Raw genomic sequence first — 13,867 nt, forward strand, 5'->3', positions numbered from 1 at the left:
TGTTTTTCACATTTGATTTTAACACGACATCAGCTTTCCAACATAAAATGCAGGCATTAAAACGAGGGTATAAATCTATAACTTTATGGGTAGTGTCGTCCTCACCCAGACTCACTTGTCAGTGTAATATATGTTTTTATTTGCAGGGTTACAGGTTTCCAACATGAAAATCTAACACTTAAACAACAGCTAGAATCTTTACAACATGTGCTGAGTGATAGATCAGGGGAAGATGCACATGAGAAGTTTACTAGCATGCTAGCTTCTCTCAAAACTGAGAACGAAAAGGTGAGTAGCAAACACAGAATTTTGAAGTAATTTTCAGATTAACAATTGCCTGTTACCTATTAGTGTTTTATAGCTTTTCTTGATATCCCTTGAATATTGTATAAATTATGAGGCTTATAGCATTATAACAGAAATTTAATGCGTCTAGGTCAAAGGTACTCAGTTGAACCTCAACTATTACAAAGCATAAGGTTGAAATGAAATTTATTCTGACAGTCCTGAAGTCATTCTATTCCTATTTTTGTTACAGTTACACCACCACAAATATATATTTTAAAATAGAAAAAGAGATAATTGTGACATTGTTATTATTTTGCACTCAAAGGAAAGTTAAGATTGAACAGCTGTTATAGAACATCTGAGCTGCAGCTTGTGATACAGCTACCCAAAAATACTTTTTGTTTTTAAAAATTTAGACAGTTTTTTTTTTAAAGTTTCTTCCTACCATGCCATATCCATTCTAATGGAAAACCCTTAACCAAGGAAATAAAACTTTGAGTTGGGCTAGTAGTTACTGAAGTTTTAGAAAGTAAGAAAGCTTAATTTGGAATAAGATCCTGTAACAAAATATGGAATAACAAAGTCAGTTTTATCAATATTAAAACAGATTTTCCAGAAGTACCCAGAACTTCAGGTATGTTTTTTGTGAAATTTGACAGTTTTAACTTTTATGGTTTGGTAAAGGTAGAATACTAAATCTGTTTTGTAAAACTAAGTTGTAGTAATAGTGTAGCAAGGTTAAGTGAAGGGAAACTTCCATTGGCCCTTCTTGATTTATTAAAACATGTTTCCTTTCCAACTAAGGCTCGTTTAAATCTGGAAGAAAGAAACTCAAGTCTCTCAGAACAAGTGACAAAGCTAAAGGATGAAAACAGAAGCTTGGAAGGAAGAAGGGGTAACTTGGAACAAGATAATCAGCGACTGAACAGGGAATATACAGATATGTTTAAAAAATTATCTGTAGCTGAAGCCTCACATGAAGTTAGCAGTAAGGTAACGGATAAGTTGCATGTTTCATAACTATATATTTTGCTAAACTGCCTACTTGTACAATGCTACATTAACTTTCAAAAATTAAACTTAATCTTGGCTTTGACATAAAGCATTGTTGTAATTTTTTAAATTGACATAGAAAGATGGATTAAAACATTTAGCGTTTTTTTCATCAAGTAGATCTCTGTTTGAATTTTAGTCTAATAGTTTTGCAAAGATATTTATCTTAGGGATGCATGTACTGTAACTCTTCCATGGTGTTGTCAATTTTTAACATTTACTTAAAAGGGAACATATTAAGCTGTGTGTATATGATTTTTTTACCTTATAGCAGTTTAATAATTAAGGAGGGAAATGATAATCTGAAAATTTAAATCATGTATGACCACCAGGGAAAAGTTATAGAGAATTCCTTTGATATGAGGGTTTAAAATTACTTTTTGTAGTGTAGCTATTTTTAGATGTTTTGCTAATATGCATTCTTATACTATATGTGAGCACTTAGTAATATTTATAGATTTGCACACAAGATTAAATAGAATGTGCTTAATTAGTTAATAGATACTTACAAAAAACATGTACTGTTGAATAGGCTAAAGAACACCTAGACTCAGAAAAACATAAACTTGCCATGGATCTAGAAAGGACTCAACAGAAATATGAGACTGCACAACAAAAATGTCTAGAATTACAGACCAGGGTCACTGAAATAACAGAGCATGTCAAGAAAGCTGAGAATGTCCGTGACCAAGCTAGGGCTGAGCTGATGAACACATCCCTTAATCAGGATGAAGGAAACAAGATCCGAGTCAGTAGATCACACATTACTTACCATGAGTCTATTTGTATACTTTCAACAGAAAGGAATTACTTATATTACCCATACTGTGTACATGACAAATTTTTAATTATACAAAAAAGTAGTCAACAAATAGGCTATGCATGCAATCTTAACTAATTGAATAGCTTGTAGGATATTTTAAAGAAAATTAACCTCAATGCTTTGCTCATAAGTAATGTTTTAATGATTCAAAATATTACTTTAGATAATATTAAATGCATCTTTTAATGGTCACAGTTGAATATATATGTGTAATTGGATAAAGGTTAAAACAATAAAAAGTAGACACCATTCCTGCAACAACAATGTATTTGCAAATTCATTATAGATGCCATATAATTTAAATTCAACAAAAATAGAATAGTTATATATATTGTTATAACTTTTATTTTTAATTCATAATCTGTTAGTTTTGAGGTTTATGTATGTTTTTTGCCTTTTGAAAAACAGAAATGTGAAATAAGAACTATATTATTACAGCAGGATTTAGAGGGAACTTTACATCATATACAGATAGACAATGCCAGATTAGATGCTGAACTTAAACATGAGAGACAAAGGGTTGAACAGTTACAGAAAGATTTGCAAGATTCACAGAAAGTAAGTGATGGCATGTCACAAATTTCATAATATTTCAATGGTTGAAATAGAAATATCTTTTGCATGAAAATTTTAATACTCACAAATAAGTTGACATCAATAAATTAAACTTGATGAAATGTTACAGGTCTGTGTTGATCATGCTCCAATTTTTTAGATAAATAAAAAGTAGGTCAGGAAAGGAGTAGGCCCAGTAAGACCCATTTTTGGCCCCAAAATATAGGATTTTTACAAAGTTGTTAAAATGTAAACTTTAAGCTATTTATAAGAAAGTAAAATAAATTTGTTACATAAATATGGGTTGTTTTTGGCAATACAATGGACATGCATCAGGTACTAGCATCATTATGTCATGCAAAAATACTGAAATTTTCACAATTTTAGCATTTGTGCTAATTTTAAGACGGTTTTTGTCTAAAATGGAAGTGGCCGCATTTGTGTTCAGTCTTGATATTTAAATATATGTTGTATCTAATGATAATACATAACACATATAAATGTTGAGACTGAACACTAATGCGGCTACTTCCATTTTAGACAAAACCCATCTGAAAAGTGACGTTTAATGGAATATTTGATAGATTTTTCATTTTTGAGCTTGAATTTGAGCGTTTTTAATGACCAAATCAGTTGAAATCTTTGACATAAACTAATTGAATCGACTGAAGTAGACACTTAAGTGTTTAAAAAATCTCAAAAATCTTTCATCAGATGTACTTCAAATTTTAGGCCGAAATTAGCCCTTACCAGACCTTCTCCTTTATTTCATTATTCTCCAACCTTAGCATTAGTATTCTCCTTTTTAACAAACACTAAATGTAATATCATTATAGAGCAATCGCTCAATATTTCATCAATTTAAAAGAAACAACAAATTAACAGTTATAAATCTGAATAATCTTTATTTCTATAGTTAAGGGATTGCTTTTATATCTGAACCTAGAAAAATTTCAAGAAAACTTTCATACACCTGTCCCATTTATAAAGATATTAGTAGGAATAATCTCCAAATGGCATTTTTTATTTTTCAGGTTCGAAGTAGTATGGAAGCCTTGTGTTCAAATCTGAAATCAGCAAATAATATGTTAGAAGATAAGAGAGAGGTAATAATTGTAGAACCTTGTTCATGTGTTTAGAATATTGTCAAAAAACACTGAAAACTGTTCACTTATACTATAAGAATTATCTTGACCCCCAAGTATTGTCAATTCAAAGCCAAAATGTTCAGCATTACAGACGAGGCCATAAAAATGTACAAAACCACAGATGGATCAATACAATATTAATGTTTCATGCTGTTTTTAAACCAGGAAATATTTGAAATTACAAGTCCTTCTGTAATGTTATTTACCCGTGAACACAGATGGAATGTATTCTGACATGATGCCAGTCTTGGCATGAAAATATGCATCTTGACAACAGACAAATACCAAAATATTTGAGACTTGGAAAAAAAATCTTGACTCAATTTTCCGCATCATTAAACTTTTATTGAGATTTTTATCACTGGATATATTTCAGTCAAGTCCACAATTTATTTTTCTCTCCTCAACTTGGTTACAAGTATTTGAGTATTGAAATTGCACATGATACTGTATATTAAGATATTGATATTTTCCAGAAACAGTGTAATAGGGTAATTTTTGTAGGCACTATTGAAGAAACCATCTGTTAGTGGACTAGAATTATAAATGTAAACTTATCTTTTGCATATTTCACAGTGTGTTTATACAACTGTAGGATTCATTTTTTGACACATGACACATAATTTCTGATCATGTTTAAACAATATCATTATGATTTTGTAACACATATATTGATGTAGTAATTAATAATCATATGTATTTTTGATATATTCACAATGCTTCAACCTTTACTGAGTTCCTGTATGTTTCTATAAAGAAATGTGTTTCTGTAGAACCATAACTCAAAACTAAAGGGATCTTTAGGGCTGTTATTTTTGTTTAATTTTAAATTCATTCAATTGATGTGTTGTTAATTTTCAAGGCTTAAGAGAAATTTGTTTCTTTTTATGGGTACTTTATTTCATGGAATTGTTATGTTTTCCTATTAAGTAAAGTACCCAATAACTGAGAAAATATTTTTTGGTAAATAATTTTTGGTTCATCTCTACAGTGGTCCAACCCTTTTTAGGATCTACACTCCTATTAAAAGTATTTATTGTAATGAAAAATAAATAGTAATTTCTTTGTTAATAAACCCAGCACTAGAGAAAACCCATAAATAAGGCAACATTTCCAAAGCTTGAAGGGTTGATGTTGTGAGAGGGTGAAACTAGTGTTCCACATATAATCTGTACCCACATATGTTTATTATTTCTTTCATTCAGTAAAGGTTGATTATTGTTGTAAATAACACATTTAAAGGGAGATAACACTATTATTTCAGCATGTTCAGTCAGATAATAGCATGGACGTAAGTGGGAGCATTTTATTTTGTAAACTTTAGTGATTTCTATAGGTGGCTGGTTTATACTTGCTTTTTATTAGCTAGAACTAAATGCATGCTTTATTTCTATAGTGGTAATGGCATGGGGTCTATGATTTATCCTTCATTCCAATTACTCCTTGAGCTTATCTGAATTAAAACCACATCATTTTAACTTGCTTCTCTCTTAAGCATGACTTCCAGTCCATTAGTGTAGTTATTTCTCAATAGCTGTTTCATTTATTTTGATAGCATTACCACTGAAATAGTGTTGTCTTATCCTAAAGGATTTGCCATTTCCAAATAACAATAGGCAAAATCATTAATTCATTTCACTAAGTTTTAAAAATATTCTCACAATTCCAGTGATTGACCTCATTTTTCATTAGAAGTTAGGAAGAATAATTCCATTTAACCTAAAAGAATATTTATTTGTAAGAAACCTATTCATATTGGAAAATGAAGAAAATAATTTCTTCAAATAAATTAGTATTGATTTGGTTAAAACGTCACAAATATTGTTTTATTCAACAAATCTTTTTTTGTTATGGGATGTGGGGACCCGTCCTGCGTTCAGGAATCACTATATTGGGTATTGTCTTTTGCTGCATGTCAACATTTAGTAGAAATTATAGATTAGCTTGCTTTCCTCTATAATTCTTGCATGCTGCAGAGTGTTTACTATCATTACTATCTTTGAGCAATCTTTCCTGTGGCTTGTTTATATAGGATGAGGTGACCACTCGGGTACTGTTAACACAGGAAGCAGAAGAAAACAAGGAACTCTGGGAAAAAGAGGTTATATCACGTTCTAAACTTGGTCTCAGGGTGAGTCTATCTATCTTCTTCACTTTGCTTCATTTCTTGAGCTCTTTTTTTCTTTTACTAGTAGTTAGTAGTGATAGTTACAATTTTTCAAATATAACTTATGCCATTAATCAAATGATGATTTAATTTGTTATAACTCATGAATTTTACGTTTCATTTTTGATACATAATGATTAAGGCTAGAAAATGATAGATTAATTAAATTATCTGAGCATCTACTTGCATTCTAAATGTTATTTATTGATCAATATGTTAATATTTGTCAGCCAGTTATGATCTCTTACACATCTAGTAAAATAGGATAGGGCCACTCCAAACTGATTTGGTATTCTTTGGACCCACTTGTTCCTGAAATTTTAATACCATAAAACATTCATTCTTTGAGTTTAAAATATATTGTTTCCTTGGCATATTATATTTAAGACTGTTTATTAATAATTTGAGAGTTCATGTAAAATGATATTATTATCAGTCCATAAAAAGCCTTGTCCAAATTTTAAGCAAATAAGTGAAAAAAAAAACAACAAATAATTTGGTGTGGCTTTTCAGACAAAATATATGTTAAATTCATTCAAAAGTTTGAAAAATGGCACTTTTGCCAGTTGCCTAATACAAATACACCTGGTAAATACTTGAATGGTTTTAGGGTAAAATATATGATTGTATTGTGTGTTGTAGGTCTCACAGTATGAGAAACAAAGACAGGAAGCATTGTCACATTTAGAGGAGGTAAGCCATTTGTGAAAAACAAATCCATGTAATTTGAACTCTGGGGGACATTTGTCTCATTGGCAATCATACCACATCACCTTATTTTTATATTTTTATTCAAAATGTTTTCAAATAGTTACTGTGCAATGTTATTCCTGAAATGTATAATGTTCAAATCATAACTTGCAAGAAGTACAATGGTTAACATTTCATTTCTGCAAATTTGTCAGATATATATATATTTATCTTACCTCCTACAGTTCTAGGAATATCATTGGTTAAAAAAGCGACGGTGGTGTATATTTCATATTGGGATAGTAGGCATGGTTTATTTTAATACACTGTTAGTAGTGGTGTTACGTCCCTTTGTAAAAACTACACGACATTGAGGAAAAATTTGAAACATTTCGCCCGGACAACAGACGAAGAAAATTGATGATGAATATTTGAAATAAATGCAGAAAACACATTAAAAGCTAACAAGTTGTTATTGTTGGCATTTGTTTTTGTATGGACCAATGGAAGTAGGTTCTTTATATTGAAGACTTGATCACTTTGATAGACCACTAGTATAAATGTCACATGTTAAGATAGACAGTAAGATAAATTCGTTACACAGTATGCTTGTGAACTAATACCATATATATGGGGTCAGTAAATTTCACATGGGGTTCAAGCTTCGCTCTCACCCCATATGGAATTTACTGACCCCATATATATCGTATTAGGTCACTAGCACACTGTGTAACTATTAGTATGAGAAAATCCTTGCTTGCACAGTATATTATATTATTTATTAAAGATATTTAGGATGTACTGTACATTCTACTGCTTTGTTTTAAGATGTAGATTTGCTGTAAATTAAATGTAATCTTTTGTTATTGTAGGAAAGAAGAAAGGCAAGAAAAGCTACAGAAAAAGTGAAAATTGCTGAAACCAAGCTGGAAGCAGAACAAGAAAAGTATGTTTGTGTTTGAGTAGCTGCAAACTGTGCACACATTTAAGGATAATTAAGTGATAAGATAATTTTGCTCACTCTATTTATTAGAATTTATTCAAATTTTGGGTTTCACAAACGTATGTCTGTTTTCTTTAGATGACAGGGTATTTTCCTGACATATTCAGTTATGACTTTTGAAATTGTTTATGTATGTAAGATTTTTTATACGACCGCAAAAATTAAAAAATTTTTGGTCGTATATTGGTATGACGTTGGCGTCGTCGTCGGCGTCGTCCGGCGTCGTCCGAAGACACATTGGTTTTCGCACTCTAACTTTAGTTTAAGTGAATGGATCTCCATGAAATTTTACCATAAGGTTCAATACCACGAAAGGAAGGTTGGGATTGATTTTGGGGGTTATGGTACCAACAGTTAAGGAATTAGGGGCCAAAAATAAGCATTTTTGTAACTTCCAGACAATAACTTGTGTGTAAGTGTATGGATCTCTCTGACATTGTACCACAAGGTTCCATATCACAAAGGAAAGGCTGTAATTGATTTTGGGGGTAATTGCCTCAAAATTTTAGGAATTAGGGGCCAAAAAAGGGGCAAAAAACAAGCATTTTTCTAGTTTCATGACAATAACGTGTGTGTAAGTGTTTGGATATTTTTGAAATTGTACTACAAGGTTCCATATCACAAAGGGAAAGCTTGGATTGAGTTTGGGGGTAATTGCCCGAAACGTTTAGGAATTTGGGGCCAAAAAGGGGCCAAAAATAAGCATTTTTCTAGTTTCCAGACAATAACTTGTGTTCAAGTGTATGGATCTCTCTGAAATTGTACTGCAAGGTACCATACCACAAAGGGAAGGCTGGGATTGAGTTTGGGGGTGATGATTTATAAGGGGGGTTCAAAAATTTGGGGGTGGATTTTTTTTTTTTCTTTTTTTTTCTTTTTTTCCTTTTTTTTTTCTTTTAAAATTTTCCATTTTAAGTTGGTTATTTCTGATTAATATTTAAAAGCAAATAATAATGATATGGTAGGAGATACACACCAAACAGGATGTGTAAATTATTATCTAATAAGTATTGTGCAATAGCAAGAAATTTTCAATTGCACAGTATTGCACAATAGCAAGAAATCTTCAATTGCACAGTATTGCGCAATAGCAAGAAATCTTCAATTGCACAGTATTGCGCAATAGCAAGAAATATCCAATAGCACAATATTGCGCAATAGCAAGAAATTGTCAATTGTACAGTATTGCGCAATAGCAAGAAATATTCAATTGCACAGTATTGTGCAAAAGAAGATACTTCGTATAAATTGCTTATTTCTTGACCAATTTCAATGGGGTTTTTTATTCTTGAATTCTTGGGGTTCTTTAATATGCTGAATCTAACCGTGTATTAAGTTTTTGGATTTTGGTTCCGTTTTCAAATTGGTCTACATTAAGGTCCAAAGGGTCCAAAATTAAACTTAGTTTGATTTTAACAAAAATTGAATTTTTAGGGTTCTTTGATATGCTGAATCTAAACATGTATTTAGATTTTTGATTATGGGCCCAGTTTTCAAGTTGGTCCAAATCGGGGTCCAAAATTAAACTTTGTTTGATTTCAACAAAAATTGAATATATGGGGTTCTTTGATATGCTGAATCTAACCATGTATTTAGATTTTTGATTTTTGGGCCCCGTTATCAACTTTGTCCACATTAATGTCAAAAGGGTCCAAAATTAAACTTTGTTTGATTTCATCAAAAATTGAATTATTGGGGTTCTTTAATATGCCGAATCTAACCGTGTATTTAGATTCTTAATTTTTGGTTCCGTTTTCAAATTGGTCTACATTAAGGTCCAAAGGGTCCAAAATTAAACTTAGTTTGATTTTAACAAAAATTGAATTTTTAGGGTTCTTTGATATGCTGAATCTAAACATGTATTTAGATTTTTGATTATGGGCCCAGTTTTCAAGTTGGTCCAAATCGGGGTCCAAAATTAAACTTTGTTTGATTTCATCAAAAATTGAATTCTTGGGGTTCTTTGATATGCTGAATCTAACCATGTATTTAGATTTTGGATATTGGACCATAATAGGTGAATGTCCAATTTAAAATTTTTAAGTTCTTAGACCACATTCATTCTGTGTCAGAAACCTATGCTGTGTAAAATATTTAATCACAATCCAAATTCAGAGCTGTATCAAGCTTGAATGTTGTGTCCATACTTGCCCCAACTGTTCAGGGTTCGACCTCTGCGGTCGTATCAAGCTGCGCCCTGCGGAGCATTTTATTTGTCATTACATTGTAGGAATGTAGAACTACAGAAAGAATTGGCTACTATGAAAGGTTACTTGAAGATGGCAAAGAGGAAACTGAAAGTAAGTATACAGATATACATAATATGAATGAGGTGAATGTTAGATGCACTATGGAGCAGTAATATGTTGGCTACGGTGTTTTATCCTTACTTGTGGTGATCTGTGTACCTCAGTTGCTTTGCGCTATGATGTGTTTTATATCTATTATTTATAGCCACCATATGAAAAGCCTTTCCCTATAAATGAAAATTTATAGTCCATTGGCTTTTCATAACAGGATAGAATGCTACTGGATGAATTACAGACAAGAACCTGGCCTTGTGGTCAGAAAAAATTCAAGCACAATTCTCAGACTCAGAAATCAACCAATCAAAATAAGGATTTGGTGTCGCTAGCACAAATTTTGAACTCGGAGTACTGATTAAAGATTTATGCACGAAAGCCATGTTCTCTGTTTTGTGCTAGAAAGTAACCGATAATGTTTCTTTCAAACATGTTTTTATTTTTTTGGTATCTTTAAAAGCGTTAAACTTATAATTCACATAGAAATTGGACCCTCTGTGTAAAAACATTATCAGGAAATAGATTTTTCAAGGAAAATCTGTAATTGTTGCAATTTTAGTTGCTGCCAGTGATGAGGTGATGAGACAACTCAATGATTGTGTACCAAAGAGAAAAAAAATCACAAAATATATTTAAATTGTAGGACCCAGAAAGTGTAGGTATTAGAGTGCACCTTTTATCTGCTTTAAAAGTAACTGATACTATTGTAGAGTTTAGCTGATGTAGTGATAATTTACACTTGGAGATTATTTATATTGCACACAGATTTAACAGGGCTGACAGGAATGTTCTCAAAATAAGTTATAGTTTCCAAAAAAGTACCCTTGTATAAATTGATATATAGCAAAATTAACTAATTTTTTTTTTTAAGTTTTGAAATATGAAACCATAACACAAGAATTTCCAACAAAGTTCCTCATCCTCTTCAATTAGTCATCAAATCAATTTATTTGGTCATAGAGCTTCACATGTAAGGAAACATATTTATTTAACATTAATTGATTGATAAAATAATGCTGTCTCTATGGTATTGATTTTAAATTCTTTGCATTTAATTATAAATTAAAGAAGATTTGGGTAAACATCAGTGAGACAAACAAAAAATAAAAATAGACACCCAAGAAGAAATAATGAAATATAAAAATCTATCCATACCTCTTGTCATAAAGCTTGAAGTATAGGGGGTTATTAATTATTCCTTCTTTATTTGACATTATCTACATGACAACTTTCATACCCAGTCACTTTGAAGAATTTCCTGTCATCCCATTTACTAGCAGATTTGTAGTTTTAAATCTTATCTTGCAGTTACAGTGACTTTATTGATAATATCTCACAACATTTGTTTAATAAAAAAAAGTATGGTTCTTGGAAGAAATTGCAAATACTCTGTTTAATATTTCTGCAGTGTAGTAAATTCATGATTGGTTGTTGATCATTTAAGTTTCTACAATAATGTATTAAACTTTTATCTTTGAATATGAATGAAACCACAATTTTGATAGCAGTTTTTATACAAAGTGTCATATATAGACAATACATACAGATTATACTAAAACAAGACATTGCCTTACAGTAGTTTTAGTATATTTCCCAATTTTAGATTCATATAGTCTGTCACCTTTGTATAAGCAAATATGTACTGATACACCAGATGTAATATACATTTATATATATAGAATATCTATACTTTGTCTTCAAATTTAAGTATATATGTACAAGACTAAGAAACTGGTAGAATGTGAGGCCGAACATTTCTTACCTGTTTCTAGCGGAGTACAAATGAATTTTATACTTTTTATGCTGATAATTTTAGTATTCTCAGTATTTTCAAATAAAAATTTATAATTCAAGACAAACCATCAATTTTATAATTTTGATGTGACAGAGGTAAATATTCTGCAAACTTGTGTTCTTTGACGTCATAAGTTAAACTATACAGAAATGCATTAACATCATTACAAACAAGGTGATATACGGTCAGTGACTGTATCACAAATGACACAATAGCACAGTTGCAGTATAAAGTACTATTCTACACACAATGACATGAAAGAAGTTAAAATGTATTACACACCTATGAAACTCTTAAATTAAAAAGTAATCATTTGCATATTTATGCAAGGGTCATGAAATAGATGTATCTTTAACTAACTTTCTTTCTTTTGAGTTTGACCTATAACCTGTACCCTTTACTAAACAAAGTGCAAATACATATGTAATAGAAGTTGCTTCCCTTTGCATCACTGTTTCTTGTGTGGATAGCACAACTGTCTTAACATGTTATCAATCTAACATTGCACAGGTTCTGGACACGAGTGATTCACGTGTGAACACCATCATCACAGAATTTGACAAGGAAAGATTAACCATGGAAGGCACTCTCTCCGAGGCTAGACAACAGGTAGAATTACTTAATGTTGTATCCCATATGATAGACAACAGGATTGGGAAATTTTGTGTTTTCAGATTATATGCTTGGCAGTATTTCTGTTATTGCATTGATTGTATCACTATCAGTGTAACTATTAAGATGATAAAGAAACTTATGAATATATTGAAATATTGCAAATAAACTGATCTTTGATGTCTAATATAAGTTCAATTGTTAACTACTAGAAGAAAAAAAAATATCGGCATTGGTAAAATAATATATGGTTGTAATGGCTAGAGATCCCACCAAGAATGTGATGGTATTACTTATTTAATATTTCTGGCATTAATTATAATACTGTATTGTTATAAAGGAGGGAAACATGTGTCTCATTTGTTGTTAAATACATATATTGTTGTTTCCAATATTGTGTCTCATCTCCCCAAATATTTGTTGTGGTGTAGATTGCCAGCTTACAGCAAACCCTGGAAAGTGAAGCTGATGAAAAAGAAAAATTACATTCCAAAAATGTACACCTTCAGACAAAAATTGCCTCTCTGAAACATTTGGAGAAAAATGTTGACAAACTGGAAAATAGTAAATATAAATTGGAGGAGGACTACAAAATGTACAAGGTATCATGGGATCGTTACCACTGAGCATGCTTCACAGGAATGACAGAGTTGGAGAATTATTGCATGCGTTCAACCTTTTATTTTATTTTATTTTTTGGTGAAGGTCAGGTCTGCATGACATTTACAATTTTTGTCTCGCCTTGAGGGAGTCAAAAAGCGAGAAATAGGTATGCTGTTTCCAGCGTCGGCAGCGGCGACGTCAACAATGTATTAGTTTGTGATTAGGTCTAGTTTATGGTGAACCACTAGTGGTAGGTCAATGATATTTGGTATGCAGTTGTATTAGCATTGGCACATCTCAATACGATGGAGATTATTTGGCCCTGCCCCCTCAGTTAAGGTCTATTGTCTTTGAAACTTTGCTTAGTATACATGTATTAGTTTGTGATTAGGTCAGTTTATGGGGAACCACTAGTGGTAGGTCAATGATATTTGGTATGCAGTTTTATAAGCATTGGCATATCTCATTTCCATGGAGATTATTTGACCCCGCCCCCTCAATCATGGTCTATTGAATTTTAAACTTTTGCTTAGTTTTCATGTATTAGTTTGTGATTAGGTCAGTTTAAGGGGAACTGTTAGTGGTAGGTCAATGATAATTGGTATGCAGTTGTATAAGCGTTAGCACATCTCATTTCTATGGAGAATATTTGGTCCTTTCTCCTCAGTCATGGTCTAATGACTTTGAAACTTTTGCTTAGTTTACATGTATTAGTTTGTGATTAGGTCAGTTTAAGATGAACCACTAATGTTAAGTCAATGATATTTGGTATGCAAATGTATTGGCATTTGCAACTTTCATTTTCATGGAGATTATATAAACCCACC

General features: G+C 31.4%; 1 protein-coding gene across 12 annotated transcripts in view; it reads left to right on the plus strand.

The window, feature by feature from the left end:
- LOC127699199 (ankyrin repeat domain-containing protein 26-like) overlaps positions 1-13,867 on the plus strand; it is a 111,778-nt gene that overhangs the window by 83,135 nt on the left and 14,776 nt on the right. For 3 of the 12 annotated variants that reach the window (XM_052202994.1, XM_052203025.1, XM_052203458.1), the window contains 12 exons: positions 147-288; positions 1,093-1,281; positions 1,874-2,089; positions 2,603-2,722; positions 3,754-3,825; positions 5,132-5,158; positions 5,900-5,998; positions 6,677-6,727; positions 7,597-7,670; positions 9,958-10,027; positions 12,336-12,434; positions 12,869-13,039. In XM_052202994.1, coding sequence (XP_052058954.1) covers positions 147-288; positions 1,093-1,281; positions 1,874-2,089; positions 2,603-2,722; positions 3,754-3,825; positions 5,132-5,158; positions 5,900-5,998; positions 6,677-6,727; positions 7,597-7,670; positions 9,958-10,027; positions 12,336-12,434; positions 12,869-13,039 — 1,330 coding nt within the window. Of the gene's footprint in view, positions 1-146; positions 289-1,092; positions 1,282-1,873; positions 2,090-2,602; positions 2,723-3,753; positions 3,826-5,131; positions 5,159-5,899; positions 5,999-6,676; positions 6,728-7,596; positions 7,671-9,957; positions 10,028-10,673; positions 10,686-12,335; positions 12,435-12,868; positions 13,040-13,867 lie in introns of all 12 variants that reach the window. The other 9 variants (XM_052203034.1, XM_052203045.1, XM_052203063.1 and 6 more) reach the window with 5 other exon arrangements.

This window comes from Mytilus californianus, unplaced genomic scaffold (assembly GCF_021869535.1).
Source record: "Mytilus californianus isolate M0D057914Y unplaced genomic scaffold, xbMytCali1.0.p SCAF_1, whole genome shotgun sequence".
Taxonomy (NCBI): Eukaryota; Metazoa; Mollusca; class Bivalvia; order Mytilida; family Mytilidae; genus Mytilus; species Mytilus californianus.